The sequence below is a fragment of the Typopeltis vanoorti genome, chromosome 7 (genome assembly GCF_054136105.1).
Source record: "Typopeltis vanoorti isolate ZY-2024b chromosome 7, IOZ_Tvanoo_1.0, whole genome shotgun sequence".
Lineage (NCBI taxonomy): Eukaryota > Metazoa > Arthropoda > Arachnida > Uropygi > Thelyphonidae > Typopeltis > Typopeltis vanoorti.
In genome coordinates, this window is record NC_143555.1 from 48,178,873 (window position 1) to 48,202,108 (window position 23,236).

A 23,236-nucleotide genomic window follows, 5' to 3' on the forward strand; every position below is an offset into this window, starting at 1 on the left:
TGTTACACTCACAAATTAAGCTGATGATCCAAGTGGCTCATCTACAGTAAATATGATTTCACTTTCCAACATACAGAACTGTGGATTCCAATCCCATCGTAGCATGTTTGTTTGTGAATGTGGAGGCAGATGATTTTCTTCCAATATGCAACTACTACCTCCTTACTGGAGGTCTGACGTAGCTTGAAAAGCCATGTTTGGTCTCAAGAGCAAGTTGCCAGATTATCTAACAAGGTTACCAGATTTACCAGCCTGGTTGACCGAGTGGTTGATCGGGATTGTAGGTGAGAGATAAATTTCGTTGCCCAGTGTGTGAGACCACCCCCGCTTATCGGAGAACTGAACTAGATTGAAAGAGTTCCATGTTTGGTCTGTACAAGTTTACGGACTATGCAAATTTAAAAAATATAGAAAAATATATATAAAATTGATTTTCAAAAACAGAAAATAATAGAAAATAAATTCTTTCTCTGATATCTACCAGAATACTGGTGTTCAGTACCGTTACTTATTTTCCAGATTCTGTTTTTAAATGGTAATGTAGCCATATTTTCTATTGCTGCTATCTAAATTATCTATACTTCAATAACATATGTTTAGTCATTTCCCAGCACACCAGTTTCTCCTGTTAAAAAAATCTCATCTTTTCATTTTACTTCACTGTCCATATACACCACACTAATTTTCTTTTCGTTATTTCACTTTTCATCAGTTTCCCCCTCCCTTTTATTCGCATGGCAATAAATTATCAAGAGTTTGTTGCTGTTGTTATATTCCATGCGATCTGTTCAGACTTTTGGTAATCTTCCCAACGCAGGCTCCACCTTACTCGTTTCATTCAGCAGTTGCAATTTCATACTGTTCAGTTCCTTTATGTTGTCAGTCTAACTCTTGTGATATCTTTTCCGAGAGAGCTTCCGGGCTCAGTCGGTATAGATCGAGGTCGGAAAGTTCCGGATTCAAATCCTGTCTAGGACGCCAAGGACTTTTATCTTTATTTTGATTTATTTTGATTACATATGCTCGCATAATATGTCAAAATTGCATTAACTTATGTTTAGAAATAAATGTCTCTCCTTAAAAGGATTTCGTGTTTAAGTACTCTAAAGCATTTCTGTTAAAATTGTTGTAATAGTACCACATAATTCTAAAATGACGTTTAAGTTCATTTTCTGTAATAATGCCTGACGGTGCTACTACAAAGGAACTACACTTTTTTATGTTCATCTTGGATCATTTCCATATTAGTTTTATCAGATGTTTATTAACACAGAATGAAAAAAATAGATAATTTTAAGCAAAAGGGAACCTAAAAAAAGCAGGAAGTAATAATTACTTCCTGTAATTATTACTCTCTTCAGTAAACACAGAAAACTAGTAAAATCTGTCAATGCGTAGCAGATAATAAGAGAAACAGCATTTCAGTATGACTTCGCGTAGATTTTTAAACAATTAACTACATTACGAAGATAATACAGTTAATTGTCTTGGACTTCACATGCTTCATCCTGGAGAAGAACTGCTCACATAAGTATGTGCTTCCTAACAAAGCGCACTTCTTCAAAGCATGCCGGCGAAGATTAGGGAATGCGTTCTCAGAAATGTAGTCTTTGTAAAATATAAGAAAGGGCACACTGAATAATTTTTCTCTCAAAGAAGAGTTGTTTTGGAGTTCAATCAGCTTTTGTACTGAGCCTGACATTTCGGCAGCATTGACACTGAATGGCATTGAAAATAAATCTAAAGAAAACTGTTGATTACGAAAATTACAAAATCTCTCTCTCTCTCTTCGAACTCACTTCGCAACACGGCTAATTTTGTAGCGTATTCATCAAAAGACGAACAGTTGGACTTAACGAGAAGCTGAAAATGAGTTGTCTTTTTTTTGCGAGTTGTGCCTCCCAAAGTGTGAGCTTGGCCACAAAAGCTTTGATGTGATCAAACAGAGCGTGCACAATTGACCTTTGGATCAATGGTAATGATCAATGACTTAAATACGCGGCTACAAAGCCGCGTATTTAGGTCATTGAGGGCGCAAAAGGTGCACCGCATCCGGGCGGCAACATTGATAGGGCGGCAAGAAACAAATATCAAATATTTATTTTATGTAGTTTTTCTTTTAGTTATTTTTTTAAGGGGAGGCCGATAAAAGTTTGCACCCGGACGACATATACCCTTGGCGCGTTCCTGAATGCAAGAACGGTATAACAGTTACTTTTTAAACTTTTCTGGTATTAATACTCTTGACGATATCCCGAAATTCTCATAATCATAGTAAATATTGTGTTTATCAGTAATTATATACTGCTTTATTTACTTTTTTATGTGGGTCTTATTTTTACCCTCTGGATTGATTTATGTGTATAGGAAAGACAGCGTGAAAGGTAAATGTATTTATCCATAACTTCTGAATTAATATCTCTGTCATTTTCAGACAAGCTATAAAGCTAGACCCGAAGATACTTAGTGTGTTGGTCGATGAAAAGAGGACGCACAGCCAACTTTGTCATTTCTGTGTCTTTAATGATGATTGCAGTCTTACATAGTTTATGTAGAGTATTATGTCATCCCTTCTGTGTATAATGTTCTACGTCACACGAAGTCGGCCACTCCTCCCCGATGACCTGGTGAATATGTAATGTCACTCGGGTACACGTATAGGAGAACCGTTGGTAATGAAGTTAAAGGGAGCGGCGAACGAGGAGTAATATTCTGATACCGAGTACTGAGAAATATCCACATCCTTCTCGCCATGCCTCTCTTTATTGCGAAACTTCCATCGGGAACTTATTACGTCGAGAAAGTATCGCTAGCCAATTGACTATATGTCGCCATAACCCCGACTCCACGACAGGCAATTCAAACTTCTGTTTGCAAGCAAAATAAATTTTCCTTACTACATTCTTTGCATCTGGATATTATCCAGATAGGTCTACGCTTACTGATAAATAAAGTCCAGTGAGCATCGGTATTTGGCATTCTAATGTATTGATGGGATATGAAAAGACAGGGGACCTCGGCCTCCACCTCAGACTAATGTACTCCTCATAAAGTTCTTTTTAATCGACAAAGGTTCAGTTCACTGTGACAGTCTATTCTTCTGCTGATTAAATAAATTCGTTCGGATGAAATTAGCTTCTTTTAATTTATTTTAAATATTAACTGTACTATACTCCTACTTCAGAATGGAAAGTGGGAAGAACTAAGGTACGCCCACCTAGTCGTCTCATGTGATAACAGTAATGCATGTTTGAAAAACCGGTTTCTTGATTTTTTAAAAATATCGACATACACAAAAGATGTTAAGGTTATTAAGTGGATTTTAGAATACCAGCAGTTAAGTGGGATAATAAGAAGGCGCAGCATGGCCTGAGTTGCCTTTGGTTTAAAGGAAGCTCAATTATAGTCACTCTCAAATGATAGTGGAAGCTTATTTTGCAGGAAGCTCAGGTTTTAACTTTCACAAAATAAACCAACCCAATGAACTTATGAAGTCACAAAAACCATATACTCACCTTATAGCTTTAGCCCTCTTGAGGTTATTCCTAAATAATTAAACAACATGATGGAATTCTAAATGACTTTAATCCAAATTTTTTTGCTCCTTATCAAAACAGGAAATCAATTATACAGTTTATCTTCAGTTTAACTTCTTGGGAAAACTTGAACGTCTTAAGAAAAGTTTAACTTCTTGGGAAAACTGTTTCAATAAATCTCTTCGAGATTTATTGAAACAGTTTTCCCGAGGCCGTTTAAGGTAAACAGTTTTTAGTAGCTAACATCTCAGAAGTACACTGGTTTCCATAAATTAAGGAACAAAGAAAATCACGATAACTCAAAAACTGTACGATGAATTTTTATTCAATTTGGTGACAATCAGTATGATATATGACAAAGCACAACCACAAAAATTGTAAATCGTTTAATTCAGTACATGAAAATGTACTGATTTGTTGTTGCAATAGTCAACATGAGATAATCAAAGTGCCTCAGTAAGGAATGTGCCCCCCCCCCCCTCGCAGCACTCACAGTGATGCTTCATGCTGTTTATAATGTTGTTCAGGAGCTCAGTTGGTAATAACAACTCTAAGTCACTTAAGGCTTCGAGGAGGGGGGGGGGTTGACAGCAGCGATACCTCTACGTAGAGCATCCCAGACATTCTCTACAGGATTAGGATCAGGAGATCTGGCTAGCTAGCCAATGCGTACGATAGTATATTCTTGAAGATACCGATCCACAAGCTTCGCTCGTTGAGGACGAGCACTAATGTTTTGTAAGATAAATGTTTCCCTATTGCACTCGCACACGAAAAAGCATAAAGGGGGAGGGGGGGTCCAGGAACTCATCTATAAGTTGCAGCATCCATGGTTCGGCTAGGAAGCCAGTACAGGTTGGTGCGCCCACTCAACGATATGAATCCCCCAAACCATCACACTACTTCCACCATAAGTATTACTTTCACGGATATTAAAAGGATAATGCGCCCATGGCTCTCTCCAGATCAGTGATATCGCTTTTTAGAGTAAATCGGAACTCCTCTGTAAGTAATACCGATCACCACTGGTCTTGGGTCTAATTGACGTGGAACCCGGCCTATTTCAAACGTCAATTCTCTCCTATGGAGATGGGATAGATGTGCTGGTAGCCTAGCACACATACCACCTTCATGAAGCCTTCTGAGCACAGCGCAAGCAGGCACCAATATTTCTGCAGCCGACGAGTGGTCAGATCGTAGTTGATTTGGGGTAGCATTCCTGTTTCGAAGAGCATATAATCGGTGATATCTCATCCACTGTAGTTGTAGCCCGTGGCCTTCCTTCACTGTATCTGTGACTGTTGGAATTGTTTCCAAGTCTGTGAACCAAGGACCGACTCATATGTAACCACGTGGCTACCTGAGCCCGACTTTGGCTGACCTCTAGTCTTATGACGGCTTGCCTTCTCAATTCATCGGAATGATGTCTTGCAGATATATGCAAGAATTTTACTATTGTGTGTCTTGTTCTCACTCCAGACACCAAATGGAAAAACAACAGCTCATTTGTATATATCCCTGATTTATATATATACAAATAAAATATTTAGCATAAGTTTTCTTAGATTATGAATAGTCGAAATGTTCCTAATTATGAACAGGTTATTCCTACGCTCGTATGTGGAAGTAACATGTTATATTTTTATAGGAAACTTGAGGAATGTTACCCCAGATCCAAACCCCAGGTATTTGCGTTTTCGGCTACTTATATGTCCTGAAAATTTTAAACGGAATAAATATCTATATATCTATATAAATATCTATAAATATGTGAAAAACAAATATATTCAGTTGGAACTTAAGTTTGCTTAACCAAGAATTGTCTTTCTGTGCTTGACAAGATTTGATTGTTATGAATATTATGATTGTTTCGCGCGATGAAAAAAAAAATCAGTCAGTCAGACAGTAACGACTTACTAAAGTCAGACTTTAGCAAGGGGTTACTAAACTTTATTCGTATGGCAGAGTGTAACTTCCCTTCATCTGAGCAGTTCTCATACAGATTCCACGAGTTCCAGATAGTATTCAAGCACAGATCTTTCTAACAGAAGACTAATTTCGCGATGTCTTCACGACTATTCTACGGAGGCATGGACGTCTCTTAATACAGTAGTATGCAAATGTTTATAATCAGATGTAGGAAAACATGGATTAAGCTCCGAAAAATTTCATTAACAGCATCCTTATCAAAAATCGAGACAAATGTAGATTTTTATATGTATATACATTACAATAATATCAATAATACAAATCATATAAATATCAAACAAATATTAAAGTAAGTTTCATTTTAAATATATAGGTCATTTCACATAAAACTTTAAAAAAAAGTTTTATATTAAATAACATATTTTTAAATGATCTTACAAACGCGTAGATTAAGTACGACGCTGTCTGCAGAAGAAAAGGTATTATAGCTGTAATGCCAGTCACAGACTAGAAAGTTCATTCCCCCTCCCAGGGGAAAAAACTCCGGATTTTTAATCCCGCAATTACAAATCAACCTATAACATATACAAATAAATAACACATAAAAATTCGCATAATGCATACAAGTAAATGCGAATTAGGATTAGGGAACATCTTCTCTTATGTATCATACTGTTGGAATGTACTCAATCTGTTCGATGGTGGGGTAGAGACCGCTACCCATTCCCTAAACGTTAGAGCTTAATAAGTGCAATCTTTCCTTCAGGAATGAAAAGGAGTTAGCCGATTTAGTTATTTTTATGTTTTCATCTTTTTATTAATATAGTTTTTATACAGGAACTTTAAAAACAGCGACTTATCACCTCCCCCGCATATTTTAATATGGGGAGAATGTGATAAGGCACTTTTTGTTAATAAATACATCCAAAACACATCCAAATATAGCCAACAAACGATTAGAGAGAGCCCGCTATAGATTTTATTATTAATATTATTATTAAACCTTCAAGAAGTTAGAAGAATTTTTAATGGAATTATCACTGTCAAACAGTACTCATCAAAGCTAAGCTTGTACCTTAAATTTATTTACTGTTTGTGCACTCTTTACTCTGATGAAATGCTTTCCACTTGCCCATCCCACTTCAAGTAAAAAATGCACCTCATACCTTTGCTCACACCTTATTGTGCAACAGATTTATTGTTTCCACACTCACCTCAATGTGGCAAATTTATTACAATGCTCATTTTCGTAGCAAAGAAAGACACTTTCAAGGATCGCTACTTGTTTTTCCCTCATCTCCCTCTGCTCCATGGAAAAATTCCTCTGCATTAATCTAGAATATTTTTTTTTATCAGCTGCTTTATAAAAGATATTAAATATATGTTATTTACTCATTGACAAAATGTTTTAAACTTAAGTTTCGAAACTAATCAGAGAACGTATGAAAGTACAATCTTAGGCGCTGGAGTTCTTTGGTATTACACTACATAAAAGATGAACCAATTCGGCCCAGAAGCCCATAAATTCGATTTGTATTATGGACTACTGGCAAATTCCATTTAGTTAACTTCGGCATAAGGGTTATCAAGGTATTTTATGCCGAAGTTATACTCTCTAAGAGCTCTCTTGTCAATTTCGATACCTAACTTTTAGCACATTTGGCAAGAATAAATAAAGCTTATTTAAAATACTTTTCCGAAATTAGTTTTACTATTTCAAAGGGAAAGCCTGCCAGCCACTTTTTTAGTTCTTTCACCAACTTATGTGTCTCCATCATTACACAAGCATATATCAATCACCCCTGGTGGATATGTTGGTGACCAGCTCCTCCTAGTTCAGAGAACAGGAGGAGCTAGCCACCAGTCCGCATCATTCTGCGGACTTGGCATTTTCTTATCCGCATCTCAGACACTCTTCTCTAGACCTTTTCCAAACTTTCATGATCGCCTTGAAAACCGGATGGCCGAATTAGTTCACTGCAGTCCAAATGGGACCTGATCAACACACACCTTGTACGGAGAAGATTGTAACCTTTTTATTTCGACGTGTTAATGTCCTCCTAATAATTTTCATAATCCGTTGTGTTGACCTTATAATTCTGCAACGTGGTTCCAAAATTTTAGTTCTTTGTCGTTGTGCTTCTTACCATCGCAAACTTTATAACTTAACAACATATTATTTGACGAGTATTAATCGTGGTATACACGGATTATGCATTTCATTTATTCTAAAACTGTAGTTCAAGCTACTACTAAAGATTATATTACTTTTACCGTAGGTAAACCCACTTGTTTATTGGCAATAATACATCTCTGATATCCAATTCATCCACTATTGTTGTATGTTCGTAGGTACACTTTCAATATAATCATATGTTAGAATAAGTCGTCTGAGAGATAGAGTACATAATTCGTTTACAGGAATATTTATCCATCACAAATGCTAAATAATCTTTTCTGTATATTGTGTTTTGGGAATAAACAGCACTCTAACTGAATTAAATTCGACCCTGGCTAATATTTACCATAGTTTCCTCATTTTTGATTCGAGGAAGTGTCATGTATAAAATATTAGGCTCCAGAGAGCTCTGACAGTCAAAGAGCTACTGATTATTTTTGATTGTGTTATAATTATCTGAGATAAATTAGAAAGAGTTGATGTATAATGAATTATTCAAATTCATTATTGTTGAGTTTTCAAATATCATTTTTTGCTGTTTGGCTAAGAATAAATAAATATTACTACATGTAGTAACATATAGTAACTACCCTCTTTAGCGTTTACTAATATTGATAAAGTGGAAAAATTCCATATCCTCGAAAATGTTCATTCCAAAACCAGTTATATATATATATATATATATATATATATATATCCATGTAATGATAGCTGCGCCTGGAACTTGGATTTTATTCTCATCTCGGTACGCTGGAGCTCATCTAAAGATGAGTTCATTTTTCAGATATCAAAAAAGTGCACTTTCCTACTTCCGACAAGCTTTCCACATTTCGCTAATTGGCTGTTCACCCTTTATCCCACGAACAATAGATGTCTGTCTTTTTTGCCTCATGTTTCTTCTATGTGTCTCAAAAGTTCTGGCAATATCGAAAGTTGTGTTCTCTTTCTCTCTCTCTACTATACCGTTTTCAGGTTTGTTAGATATAAAATCCAGGATTAAAGCAACTAACATATAATCTGTTTGCATTTCTTCTTCAATTGAAGTAAGCAAAATTAATGGAGCATGGATGTTTCATTACTTAGGCTTACTTTGGACAGTACAGAAAAGATAATGACTACCTGTTAATAACTTTATATGATGTATACGTTTACATTATCTCCACCAGAGACATCCTGTATTTATATCTGTCCTTATTTATATCTAACTCTTTAAATCTCTAATAATAATCTTTAATAATTAAATTTGTAATAATTAATTTAATTAATTAAATCTTTAATAGTTAAATCTCTGTCTGTATCGATAACAGAGACTAGAATGCCATCAGGATACTCTGAGTCTCCTATCTAGCACTTGGACATTATTAAAACTAGTAAGAAATATTTAGCATGTTTTGGGAGGATATGAATACGAATGTAAAAGTACAGATCCTCAAGTTCTGAAATTATTGATAGTCAAACAAAACTGAAAAGCAAACAAACAAATAAGCCAACTTAAAGTAGTAAATGTGCGAGGAGTTATTGTTTTTTTTAAATTTTTTTATGGAAAACACATCCAGGAGAGGTTGGTTAACCTATAGTACGTTAGTACCGTGAATGTGTAATAAGGAACTTATTGACATTTTATTTGAAAAGGTGTGGGCTATTTGAAAAGCTGTGGGCTATATTCCTTGGGAAACACATGTCGTGGAAGACTGTTCCAGAGGGAAGCAGTGGAAGGGATAAACGAAGAGGTGGAGAACGCGTGAACAGTTAACCAACACCCTCTCACTTGAACTGTGAGAGGGTGTTGGTTAACTGCTCACGCGTTTGGACGGATTTGTAAGAGTGTGTGTGTGTGTGGTGGGGGGGGGTGTAGAATTATTGATGGCAATTCTGATGAAAGCAATCATAGAACTGTTTATAGAAGATGCATATAGAAGAGTTGTTTATAGGAGAGCGAAAAGGGTCGTCAATCAATCTAATTGCTATTTTCTGTATACAATGCAGTATTTTCAGAGAGCTCTTACGGGGCATCATCCCAGATATGAGAGCAGTATTCACACCGAGCAGTATTCAATTACTCATAAGCATGAATGTTTGTGAATATCTTTCAAATGGGAGACGAATTTCATAGCTCGGTGTGAGACCACCACTCTACATACTGAAAATATTATGCACACTCTGCATAAAAACATACACGGACATGTTCATCATTGTTCTGATGTAATGCTATCATTGTCAAGTGCATAATTTACTTTAAGCCAAGCAACATTGCTATCACCGTCTTGGTTGGCCGAGTGGTTAGCATGTCCGGTTTCCAGTCAAGCAGCTGCGGGTTTGAATCCCACTGTGGGCATGGACGTTTGTGATTGTTCTACAAACTTTGTGTGGAAAGGGAATCTGCGACCCTACCACTTATTCTAACAGAAAACATCATTGCCAAAACCAAGTGAGATACGGCGTCTTCAGACGTCAAATGTGAATTTTTTTTTAAAGAATTGCTATGGCGCAAGAGACATTAATGCAAGACAACCATTCCTAATATTCAAATGGTTTAATAGCTTGTTATAGCACGCACTAACCACGTATCTCATGTGCATGTTCATCGATTGCACTTCTAAAATACTGATGGTTGCAGTTGATTTTGCATCCTCAAGGCACTAAAACATGTGATATAAAGCAAAAGTAAAATAATATAATTTTCCTATAGATCCCAAATTAAAAGAACAACAAGCATTATTATATAGATACGGGTGGAAGACAGACAGACAGATGGAAAAATTAAACGATTCTCTCTGGACTTGCCAAGCGAACCAAAATAAAACAACAGCTAACTGGACACTTCAGTTAGCTGTTGTTTTATTACCTCGGGAACCTGTCTTCTCAGAACTATATATCGAAGCGAATTTCCAATCTAGCTTTTAAAAAAGTGAAGTGGAAAGTAAGAAAGAAAAATATCTCCCCCATACAACTGATGGACAATCAAAACTCTCGTCGAAAACTGAATGTTTCCTTCTCAGTTGTGATTCCTAAGAAACTCAAAAACATTCGGATTTCTTTGTATTACGGACATTACTAACGATAGTCACCTAACCGTCATATAAATTCATAACACTTGGTCTAGAAACAAACACGCAACTCTTTAAGCCACTTTTCATACTTCCAAAAAACAGAGTAGCGATCTCCCACCATGATGAAATCACCCATCAAAAAGTTATACAAATACAAATGTTATACAAATGCCCGTGTCATAGTGAAATTCGAACCTGCGGCCTAAAGGTTAGAATTGACAAGTGGTTGGGTCGGCTAATTTTATTAGCCAAGTACAGTTATTATTTATTTTATAATCCGATGCCCTTGATAGGATGTGTTGCTAATATTCAGCGTAGGAATAATATGAACTGTTGAAGATAACGCGGTTAGCTTTCTTTTTCTCTCTCTCTCTCTCTCTCTCTTCCTGTTATAGAATATGCTAACATGCTGGAAAACATATCTCCATAGACATAATACCTTCGGAGTCTTAGTTGCTTTGGGGAGAAAATCTACGCAACCAGCCAACTGCAGCATTCAAGATGTTATCTACAGTATGAGCTTTTTTTTTGTCTTTTTTTTGTTTTTTTGCTAAAATATTTTATATTTGCTATATGTAATGGGATAGACACTGATTTCCAGTATTCCTGAAGGGACAATTCATGCCATTATCAATGTCTCTAAAAAAATTTATTTCATGTTCCAACTCGTTATTATCAAGCTTCTTTTCGAGAGCAGACAAATCGGTAGATGCTTTCCACCGATGAATATGTAAATTTTTATCTAATTTTACTAGAGCTTTCCATACAGGACACAAGATTTAAGTTCGGAAGCGAAAGTCAATAAGACGATACTAGCAAAGTACGATCGATGTTTCTGGGAGACAAGAGACTGAAATCATAGCCTGTCTTGTCTCGAGACACGAATCACGTCAGCACACCTCCATCAATGTCATCGCAAACAGCCTACCCCAAAACCCATGCGGTAGTTATTATTATGCAGGCTCATCCTTTCAAGTGAGACTTTAGTTCTCTCTAGCAAGGATGAAGCTGAAAAACTGTAAGCAGAGTAGACAGATCAGTTCTTAAACTTTAAACATCCTTTGTGAGGGTCGCTTTATTCAAAACACAAACTTGCACTTTCTTTCTCGATCGGCTTGTTTAATCCTGCAATAAATGAATTTGAAAACTTCTGGTGAAATCCCAGTATCACACATAGCATAGTCCAAAAATCTTCTAGCTTGCTTGAGAAATAAAAGCATTACACTAATATAAACTAATAGCATATAATTAATTTATCAACTTGCATTAATACTAAATGTAGGTTGGGTAAAATTTCTTGCTTTCTGTTTAAAAATGCACATCTGTACAGGGTGTTCGGAATAAATTTGACATATTTATAATTAATTATATTTTTCCGTAAGTTACATGTATTAACACACACTTCTCTTCATTTAAAAGTTTGGACCCTTCTTCATTCATATACAAGATGTCAGAAAGGATGGATAGCTGGAACCCACCTGAATCATGGAAGAGAATAACTTGTATCATGATGATTCGTGCCCGCCATCAAAATAAGGATATTACGACTGCTGCCCAATGCTCCCTGAATACAGTAAAAACAATCAGGCATGAACTAGAGACTTGCAATGGTGACTACGAGGATGTAGCAAAAAGAAAGATCCCTAGCAGACGATCTGATTGCGTTCGTACAGCAGAATTCCTCGCAAATCTGCAGGAACAGGTGGTGAAGAACCCTGGCATTGGAATTCGGGCTTTGTTCGTGGAGTTGCTAACTGTAGTCAAGCCCTGGATAACAAGGGTAGCCAATGGTAGGCCGTATGTATGGCAGCAGGATTCGGCCCCTTGCCACACCTCTGGGAAAAGTCAAAAATGGTTGTCTGAAAATTTCTACGACTTCACCAGTCCAAATGTTTGGCCTCCAAACTCCCCAGACCTTAACCCCATGGATTATTTTGTATGGGGCGCAGTTGAAAAAGACACCAATCGCACTTCCAGTAATACAAAAGCCCAGTTAATGGATAAAATTAAAACAGTTTTTGCGGCCCTTCCCAGGGAGACTGTAGCATCAGCTTGTTCGAGGTTCCGAAGCAGAATTGAAGCTGTGATCGATGCTAATGGTGGTTATTTTGAGTAAATCTTGTTGATAGTATTGTAATTAACTCTGCCTGTAATGTTTTTTTGTCAATTCATTAAATTTAATAGATACAAAGAAGATTTTCTTTTTCCTTACGAAACTGTCAAATTTATCCCGAACACCCTGTATATTTAAAAAAGTTCCAATTTGGATTGATTCTCTTATTTACTATGCTGAACTCCTATTGCAGTACCAGGGTAACTTGCCATAGTTAAAACTCAAATAGTAAGAGAAAGACAGAAAAGATTGAAATATTTATTTTGGAAATTGAAGCGTTTCTTTGTCTTTAGCTTGCGTAGAAGCTATAAATGTCGATCTAATCTTGTCGAATGACCAACAAAGTGTAGGTCATTCGTCAGAATGGAAATCATTATTTGAATATAACCATGGAATCCATTTTGTATCTTAATACTCATGCCATTCTGGTAATTCCCTGTAGTACTTCTTAGCTGAAACGATGAATAACTTCGACTTGTATATACTGAGGAATTCCGTTCATAGTTTAAACGGTGTTTAGATTCTCTTGAGTAGTAAAACTCTAAAGCGTATCTTAGTACCTTTCGAGAAGGTATTATGCAGTTTCAACCAGATTCTGGTTCGTAGAATTAGGATTTTGAACATTCTGCAATGAAATTCAAAATGGATTCATTCAATTCTTGTACTTTTGTCGACTGCGAGTCACTTGTGTTGTATATTTTTATAACATCGTAATCTACGTGTATTTCAAATGTAATCGCTGTGAGAATGTTTAAAATAAAGCAAAACCGTGATGAATGAAACAAGTAGGTGTTAGTTAATGGGAGTTATGGCCTGAACAACTCAGTATATGAGACTTCTTGTGTATTATGTCTATTAATTATGTGTGTTTCTTCTGGCCGGTTTGTCTGTTTTTCCGGTATGAAAAACCTGAGTATCCAAGAGGAAACCCTTCCACCTCCATATGAGAGAGACTAATTCACATTCAAATGAAAAGAACCTTGTAAAGGTCCTTCGCATCCTAGATGGGATTCGAACTCGGGTTAGCCAAAGTCCATCATTGATACCTACTGAACTACGGAGGCTCTAGTGCACCGAAAATTGGGAATGTTATTAATGGTAAAGTCCGAATAATGCAGTGTAATAAATGTCATGGATTTTACAATAACTATTCAAAGGTCTCTAGGGATGAAAGACTCGAGGAACAAAATGGATTCCTTCGACCATTCGGAAAATATTAATTTCACAAAGAGTAGGTGTCTTTGTGAAGCTAAAGCCATACAAAACTTACAAACACATATAGAATAATAAATAAATAAATTTCATGTTTGTTAACCCACAATCACAGATTAATCACATTTCCTATGTCTTATATATTGATATTACTACGATAACAAGCCAAAAGGCTATTTTACTTTGTAGAATTGTTCTGCGCGCACAATACTTGTGGCTGTCTTCTTCCACAGGTAAGAAACAATATTTTGCAGTCTCCTCTACATCAGCGCCTTTCGATGAGAGGTGTGCTCAAATGTGTAGAGTAAGAGTCTCAAGCTGTAATCGGTGACGGACTGTATTCTGTGCATTGTGGAATCAGTGATAAATAAAATGAATCCGCTAACGTATTTTATTCCTCAAAGAGAGGAGAGGTCGCTTAGTCCTAACTAACGTTTTGAGATTAGTGAGCAATCAGTCTACGCCATAGCTATCACAGAAGCCCATCCCAAACTATCAATGATTTTAACAAGCATCCAGGGAGGAGAGTATAGCAGATAGCTGCCGCCATCTCGTGGTCCCATATATAATATTGTCTGAAATATTATATAAATATTATATAATGCGAGGCATACTGTCGATTTTCATGAACTGCGGGATTAAAACCCGAGTTTTCAGCAGGAAACCCTACTTGCTAATGCCAGACATCGAATAACTCAGGAAACGGTCGAAGAACGGCTTAGAAAAGTTCCTCTGGTCGGCTACGTATAAAGATCTTTCTTCTGGCGGAAATAGCAATATGAATGCAAACACCTTTCCCAACATATCTGTGATGTGTATTATAATATTGAACTTATCGGTGAAAATCATGAGTATAGCCAGGAACTTTTCTAATAGCATATTGAAAAGTTGTGGAATAAAGTGAAATGAATGGTAATCGAACAAAACATCGCATAAATATACAGACAGCAGGTCGAGAGACCAAGTTTAAGAGAGGGACCTTGCAATCACCAACGTTAATCCAAATACCTACAAACACCATCTGGAAGACAGCTGCACTGAAGTAGGCAATTATCAGAATTACTATTGTCAATCGATGCAATGCCTCCCATTCGGATTTAGAGAACAGCATAGTCACTCACAAGAGTCACACAAAGCCAGTAATAAAGCTCTTAAGGTTCGTCCATAAATTAAGTAGCAATTTGGAGGGAATAGAGGTGAAGATCAAGCTTCTATTACAGGTCCGGAATCCATTATCTTGTATATATGTCTCTTCACGATAAATGGAGGATCTCTAAACAATATTACGTAATATTTATGAACGAATAGTTAGTTCACTAATAACATGGATACGATGAAGCCAAAATCTAACAATACAGGTTTGGTCTGAATTACATGGCAAACAGAACTACGAACAAAGAGCATGATCTCTAGGATGTTTGAAGTTTATTTTGCACTTGGTTAGACTATAATAAATTTAGTTTAATCCTTTATCCAAGTGTAAGCAAACAAAGTTTGCGCCTGAAAATATCTTCAGGACTGAGGTAAGGTAGTGTAACACCAGGCAACTCCGAGCAAAGGTGGCCCAAGCTCTCATCATTCCTTGTCTCAGTATCTCCCATAATGCAAAGCACATCTCCTTGCTGACATGTATACTGCTATGCATGCGACCGGTTTCGACCTTTATTGAGGTCTCATCGGTGGGAGGCAGACCCAAATAGAGATACTAAGGCAGAAGCAATAAGTGAGGTCATATTTACCTATTCGAGTTGCCAACACGTATTGAGACAACAGTACTGAGGCAAGGAGTGATGAGAGCCTGGTCCATCTTTGCTCGAAGTTGCCTGGTGTTACACTACCTTACTTCAGTCCTGAAGATATTTTCAGGCGCTCACTTTGTTTGCTTACACTTAGATAAAGGATTAAACTAAATTTATTATAGCATGATGTCTACTAACTAATGTATTCTCGGGGCCGATCAGCTTGTTTTGGGAATCAGTTTCCATAAGGAAAAATCCTGTCATCTCTACATGAAACCAGCTAACTCGCCTTCAGATGAAAAAAAAAACGTATGACGGTTCATCTCGTTCTAGACGGGATTCTTAGGTCCTTGTAATTGAAGAACATACATCATCCGTCAAATTCTGACAGCGCTAAAAGCGGTAGCAATGCCAGAGCCTAACGAACCGAATGAAATTGTTACGGCCTTACAGAAACTCTAAAGAACACCCTATTAATAGCTACTAACAGCCTGTTGCAAATGGCAGACTATACATATATATTATATATATATATATATATATATATATATTTATTTATTTATTTATATTAGAATATTACTGACTAGAACCACCGAGATAAGATAAAAACTTTAATTAGAACACAACTAGTTTCGTCGGAATGTAGACTTCTTCAGGTGTACATACTATCACAAAAAACTGGAGACTTAGCAAGATAAAAAATGAACTTCTCATATAAACAAGTTAGGAACAACAACAACAACAGTCACGTTTGAAATGGCGTCCGCGTGGCTGGTCTAGCGTGAGGCGTTAGTGAGTGGGAACTATCTCGAGAGCTTCAAAACTGAATTACTGCGCTGTGTGAATTAGGTAAGCTATAACTTAAATTTCTGTTCATGTGTGAGGGGTCCAGAACTATTTATTTTGATTCTAAGATGCGACTTTCTAGTTCATCAGAGCATTTATGGATATTTGTAGTAAGATTCAAGTCTATCTGGTGTTGACGCTCTTCTAAATTAGAGTAGGCAGAGAAAATAACATGAATGGAGAAGACGCTTGCACGGGTTCTGTTGTAAGAGATATCACGTTGATGCTCTTCGAATCGTAGTGAGACAGACTATCTCATTAATCCTTTAAAACTGGTCAGAAACTTACACACGCAATTCACATATATAGTAAACTGTGTGTAAATAGCCAGGATTGATCTGCCCTGTCATAATAGCCGGTTTTCTAATAGCCAAGTTATTTGGTTGTGACAAGCCGTCGAGACTAACAAGAAAAAAGAAAGATAGAATAAAATATACATACACTGCTTGTAAATAAGTCACGGACAACCTCATGAGCAAGGTGCATCACCACATTCGCCAAACGTGACCGAATGGTGCTACGAAGGATCATATGGAAAAATTGCCATTTGTCGGCTGACACGTTGAATACAGAGTTCCGAGCAGTGACTGGAACACGAATTGCACAAAAACATTCAAAACTGAGCCTCACAAAATGGGTTTCCATGGTAGGACTGCAATATGCAAGTCTCACATTATCTGAACCAACATGCAGCGACTTCTTTAGTGGTGCAGAGCGTGTAAGTGGGAGGTGGAAGATTGGAAAGCTATGTTATGGAGTGACCAATCCCACTACATCCGCCGAGAACAGATCGATGGATGTGGGTGTGGCGGATATCCGGTGACCGTCTCTTATCAGGGTGCGTAATCCCAACTATGAAATTAGGAGGTAGCGGTGTAATGGTATGGTCCTGTTTTCCTGGTCTAGCTTCGGACCTCTGTTTGTGGGGCCACGAATATTGAATTCCGAGAGGTAGCTGAAAATGCAGTGCTTTCTACTTTGTGGCACTTCCAAGGAACTGACCATTGTTTTCAGAAAGACAATTCACCGGGTCATAAGGCTGCTGCTGTAACTTCTTGTTATTTGGCCATGAACGTCACCACACTGGCCTACATAGAGCTCTGATCTCAACCCTATTAAACATCTGTGGGATGAACTGGAGCGTTGGATGAAGTCAAGGGACGTCCGCCACACAACAGTCCAGGACCTCATTATATACCTACAGGAAGAATGGTCTAAAATTCCAATTGGTCGCTATCGTACGCTTGAGCAACCTCACGTATTCCCGTGAGATTGCTGCAGTCATCACAGCAATAGGAGGTCCTACATCTTATTAAGGTGGGTCCCATGGCTGTTTCTTCTTCACACTATGGTGTCCGTTGACTTCTTTCCATGCAAGTATACGATATCATCCCGTTTCCATTTTTTTTGTGTTGTTAGGTTCGACGGCGTGTTATGTGTATTCGCCCACCTAATTCCTTCAGTATTTGTTGCTCTTTTTACTATCTGTTTGTTTAGAAATTAGAACCTAATTTAATAGTTCTGTTAAAATATTTTTTTGTTATTTCAGAAACAGCCGATGCCCTACCCCAGTGTCTACATAGTTTACATATAGGAAAAGCTGCTCTACTGCAGTTTATATAGTTTACAGATTCTTAGAGAACTTCCTCATTTTCTTTACATTTCTCGTATGTATATATAGCACCATTTTAAGTCTTATTTTTATTTATTTATTGTGCTTGACGGATAATAGCATAATATGCGAAGTAATATATCACTGATCTTGAAATGTGCTCAGAAAGCATGCATATGTTGTTAGGTGGTCTCGGAATTATCATTGTTGTTGTTTATTTCTCATAACCTCATCATGAGAAATAAATTCGTCCAGGATAGCAACAGAATGAACTCCATAATTACTCAATTGCTAACTTAAAATTAAAATTACTGATCAGAACTTAAAACTTCAGATCAGAATATTATTGCCAATCAAGGCTGGAAAATAATTTTTTTTGATAAACTCGTAATGCAAAAAAAAAAGAAAGAAAGAGCCATATAACAGAGAGCAAGAGCAAATTTTTAAATGGATCTAAATTTCTAATAATAATAATAATAATAATAATAATAATTTATTTGAGCTAAACAGTACTGATTATCTCAAATAAGAGCGAAGTATTCTTTGTTTCAGGATGTCTTTCATTAAATATTCGAGAAAAAAAACGCCATTAGTGTTTCTGAAGACATATTTTTCGTATCAGGTTATAGGTAGCAATAACAATATAGAATATAATTTCGTACACTTAGGATCCCAACAAATACTCCAAGCAGATGGTCTGTTTCTGCTTTAAACTTGTTTTTTTATTCAGGTACTCCTACGGCGCTATTCCACTGAATCGGCTTCCATCATTCCTTTTCTTTTGCTCCAAGACTACAATAACACGAGAAGCACTGTTAAAATCAATTTACTGTTTTGATTACTACCCCTACCAGTAATCAGTTTATTATTATTATAGTGAGAAGTTTATTAGTCCTTTTCTCTGAAAAGGACTAATAAACTTCTCACTACGGACAGGATTTGAACTGAGTTCTCTTTCTTCAGCAAGTGTAGTAAGGCGTAACTACTCCTTAAAATGAAATGCACTGTTTATAAACGAAATGCTTATCCGTATTGCAATGAAAAAATTTCCAACATAAATGTTCAGAAAACATCGTTATTCCGTCACTATTTACTGTTTTGATTCGAAAAAATCTAGTGCCGATAAAGGTTTAATTTTAGAGAAGGTACAATTAAAGAAATATTAGCGGGGGAGAATTTGGTGTTTGGGGATTTAGAAATATAATTTACTTATTTTCTATTCACAAAATAGAAATAACTTGGACTATGAATTCAAAAATATATTTTAGTTCAAATTTGTTTTAATTTAACAAAATTGAAATTAAAGGATTACCACTTAGTGGAATGGCTATCTCAAGTTAGTCCATTGCTAGACCAGCGAATAGGCCTAGCAATAGACCTTTCTCTGGTTTTTTTATGTAATAAAACAATTTTTATATAATAAAAACTAGAGGTTTATAAGTATACAGTTTTTACTGTCTAAAAGATCATCACATATTCATTGCTGCAATAATCTGTTGAGAAGAATTATAGCAAGAATAACACGAGAAGCACTGTTAAAATCAATTTACTGTTTTGATTATTACCCCTACCGAACCCGTTTCTCGTACTCGTCTGGTCATTAATAATAATAATAATAATAATAATAATAATAATAATAATAATAATAATAATAATAATAATAATAATAATAATAAATATCATGCTGATCTTTTCTTGTTTCAAAGCAGAGAATGAACTATATTTAGTTAAGAAGCTACTCTTTCTTTAGGAATATAGATAGGACACGGCATTTATTCGCATTTCCAAAATTCTTTGTGAGTTTGTGTTTATGATAGTCCTTATTTATTACAGAATGTAGTTAATAAAAACTGATTAAAATGTATGTTTTCCTCCCTTTTAGGTCAAAAAGAGTACACGATCATGTTCATATCCACGGTTATTGATCTTTTCGACTTTACGGGATGTCCGCTTTCTTGTGACTGATTTATTAGCTACTAACGTATCTAGGACACCTGGAGATCACAGCTGAGATGAAATTATGCAACGCTTAAGTGATATAAGAAAACTCCACATCAATTTCCTCCTGAAATTTCAGACGATCGCATCTAATAACTGCCTTCTGTTACTTCTGAGAAGACGTCTATCCATAGTACACACATCTTAAGCATTCGCGAAACATCATCGTTACGAGTTGGATGTGTATGTGTCTGTGGATAAAGTTCGATGTCATTTAATCCTTTCTAGGAAAGGAGAAGTAGGGAACAAAAAATAAGCAATTAATTGGCACGCTGCTAACGAAATCAACAACTGACAGCGTTGCTTACACGTGTTGTCCTCTTCTGCCGTTGCCTGGCAACCAATTAGTTGTTCCAGCAATTCCCCTTCTTTTCCCCGGCCACTCCCGCGAGGACTGGAGAACGAGAATGGAAGTTTCATTCGGCTGCTGCCTCGCTCTCTGGTAACTCCTCATCCCTATATCGAAGTACCGCAGCTGACGCTCAACAGCAAGCCGGTATCGACGTAACAGGTGCGGCAGCAGTAGTAGATTTGTTTTCGACCACAGCCTGCATTTACCACACTATCGCTGTTTGTGCATCCACGGCTGCCATTACCTGCATCCACGATTCTCCTCCTCTTCCTCTTCTACTTACCAACTTCAATTTGCGTAGAATCTCGACGATCCGGCTATTAGCCGCGGTCGCCATCGTACTATAGAACATTCTAGATGTCCCAGGAAGACGAAGAAATCATCGGCAACGCCAATGACCTGTACTTACCAGCACTGGTGACCACGCGTGACCATCTAAACAATAACTACACCACCAGTCGCTTGTATGCCTTCATGGGGGCGTCCACGTCGCTGTTTGCCTTTTATCATCGACTTTTGAGGTTTGTTCGCAGGGCATGGAGCGGCATGCGCTTCGGTACGGTAGGCCTTTCTCTTTATTTGCTATTTTAACATATTTCAGCACCTGTTTAGGTAAAGCTAACTACAAATTATCATGATAGATTTTTCCAAGTTGCTAACGTTTAATAGTTTAAACTTTCTAAAGTTTAAAAGAAATTACTTGTTTTGCTAATAAAAAATAAATAAATAAAAGAACTTCACTGCAATGCAAAAAAAAGAGCCAAAAATGAGGTTCAGAAAAGCATATTAGATTACATAATATATAACAACTCAACATTTTTCTCTCTCTCTCTAGCGAATAGAATATTTTTAATTTGATCTATTATTTATTTATTCGAAGCTTTTTTGAAAGTATTCAGTTTTAATATTTTCTAACTTTTCAAATAAGGTTTTAAAGATTGAAATTATTTTTTTTTTTTGCAATTCAAAAATTGCAAAAAAAAAAAAAAAAAATCGAGGTTTCATGTTATTACATAATTTATATTCTATAAATAGATCAAAAGCTGTCAAGCTACGGTCTTCGACTGGATGCAATTCATAATAAGGAGCTTTTTCTTCTATCAGCGGCGGCCATGATCAGGCGGCATTTAATGAAAGTAGAACTAACATGAACGAAATTCACATTCACTTTCCAACGAAGCTGCAATTTAACTTCGAGCGAAATAGATTTTCAGCATTCTTTACTTTTGCGGATGCTAATGATAAATACGGTGTTGATTTAATGGAAGAACATTCCCGTATTATATTTATTTGCATTTATCCTCCTTAGAAAATAAACACCCGCATCTAGGTATTTTCGAATTAAAAATGATCGCATATTCCACGTACATATGTGAACTGAATAAGTATTAATTTTTTCCCGTTCAAGCTCTCGCGCTGCAAGAGAAATCCAGAATTCTCCACTACAATAGCATTCTCTAGCACAGAACTCTATCTAGTGTCATCAGCTGTTTGATGAGTGGGCGTTAAGCGCTTCTGAATCTACCATTGAACTATCGCTCGCTTTCGCTTTCATACACTAGGGCAGTCTTACTTGTCACAATAAAAAGTATAGTTGCCGATCTTTGATTAGATATTTACTTTACTTAGATACTATACAATACCAAAATTAGTTTGGCAACAAGTGTTGATATCGATTATCAAGCATTACTGTTCGAAGACAAGCAATAAATTCTTTGTTGATGCGTGAGTCGGTTCGTAAAAAAATACGAATTGTTTCGTGTGTAACGGATGGTTACAAACGGAATCATTACCCGAAATGTTGTCCTATGGAAGAACGCTACATATGCAGCTTTCCAGTGGCCTTTGTGAAGGCATTTATTTCGTTTTATTAATTGGCGTATTTCCTGGGAAATGTTGATAAATATAAATGCAATTGTTGTAACAAGCGGAAGAGTGAGACAAGTTCTTTACAGCTATAATCATCAAAGTAAAATGGCTACACGATCGGAGAACTGAGACAAACATAGAATTAAGAGGCGTGATTCGTTTGTATGTCTGGGTCGGCGTGTTTTAACACGCCGACCCAGATTCACACTTTGACCGTTAACATATGGGGTTACTACGTCATATCCGTTTTGGCTATTTGAAGTTGTAGACGAAGCAACTAAGGCTATGGGGCAACTTTTTGTGTCTATTGAATGTGCAAGCTTTTCTTGCTATTTTGTCTGTTTTGTCTGAAATGAACGGCACCGCAGCTTTTTTTTCTGTTCATCATTTTTCATCATATAGACAGTGAGATATCGTTTGATGCTATTTTTTTCATGAAGAAAACGAATGAAGATTTGAAATGTATTCAGATCACCATTTGTGCAGCCATTTTTTTTCCTGCCTGGTTCATTAACTACTGTTACGTTTACTAGCATTAGATTATTCATTTTTATCACGATAAGTACTTAACACAGGCTCTACTCCTTTGGACCTTAATTTTAAAGCACTCTCGCAGTTTGCATTCACATTTTTTTCTTAGTTTTCAAATGAAGGTTTACAAAGAAACTGCACTAGAAAGCAAAAAAGAACTTATGTTTTTTTTTCAGATATACAAGATAGATTTATAGACTTTTAATGCTGAGTTTGAAAATAATCTCAAAATCTGTCCCTTACCGCAGTTTGAATGAATCTAAAATAACA

The 23,236-nt window shown here is 36.5% G+C and overlaps 1 protein-coding gene across 2 annotated transcripts in view; it reads left to right on the plus strand.

The window, feature by feature from the left end:
• Positions 1 to 20,473: 20,473 nt before the first annotated feature.
• The window catches only part of LOC150104655 (Kv channel-interacting protein 4-like), a 152,549-nt gene continuing 149,786 nt past the window's right edge, over positions 20,474 to 23,236 (plus strand). The window contains exon 1 of one of the 2 annotated variants that reach the window (XM_090395847.1): positions 20,474 to 21,122. In XM_090395847.1, coding sequence (XP_090251973.1) covers positions 20,924 to 21,122 — 199 coding nt within the window. In that variant the 5' untranslated portion in view covers positions 20,474 to 20,923. Of the gene's footprint in view, positions 21,128 to 23,236 lie in introns of both variants that reach the window. The other variant, XM_090395848.1, reaches the window with a different exon arrangement.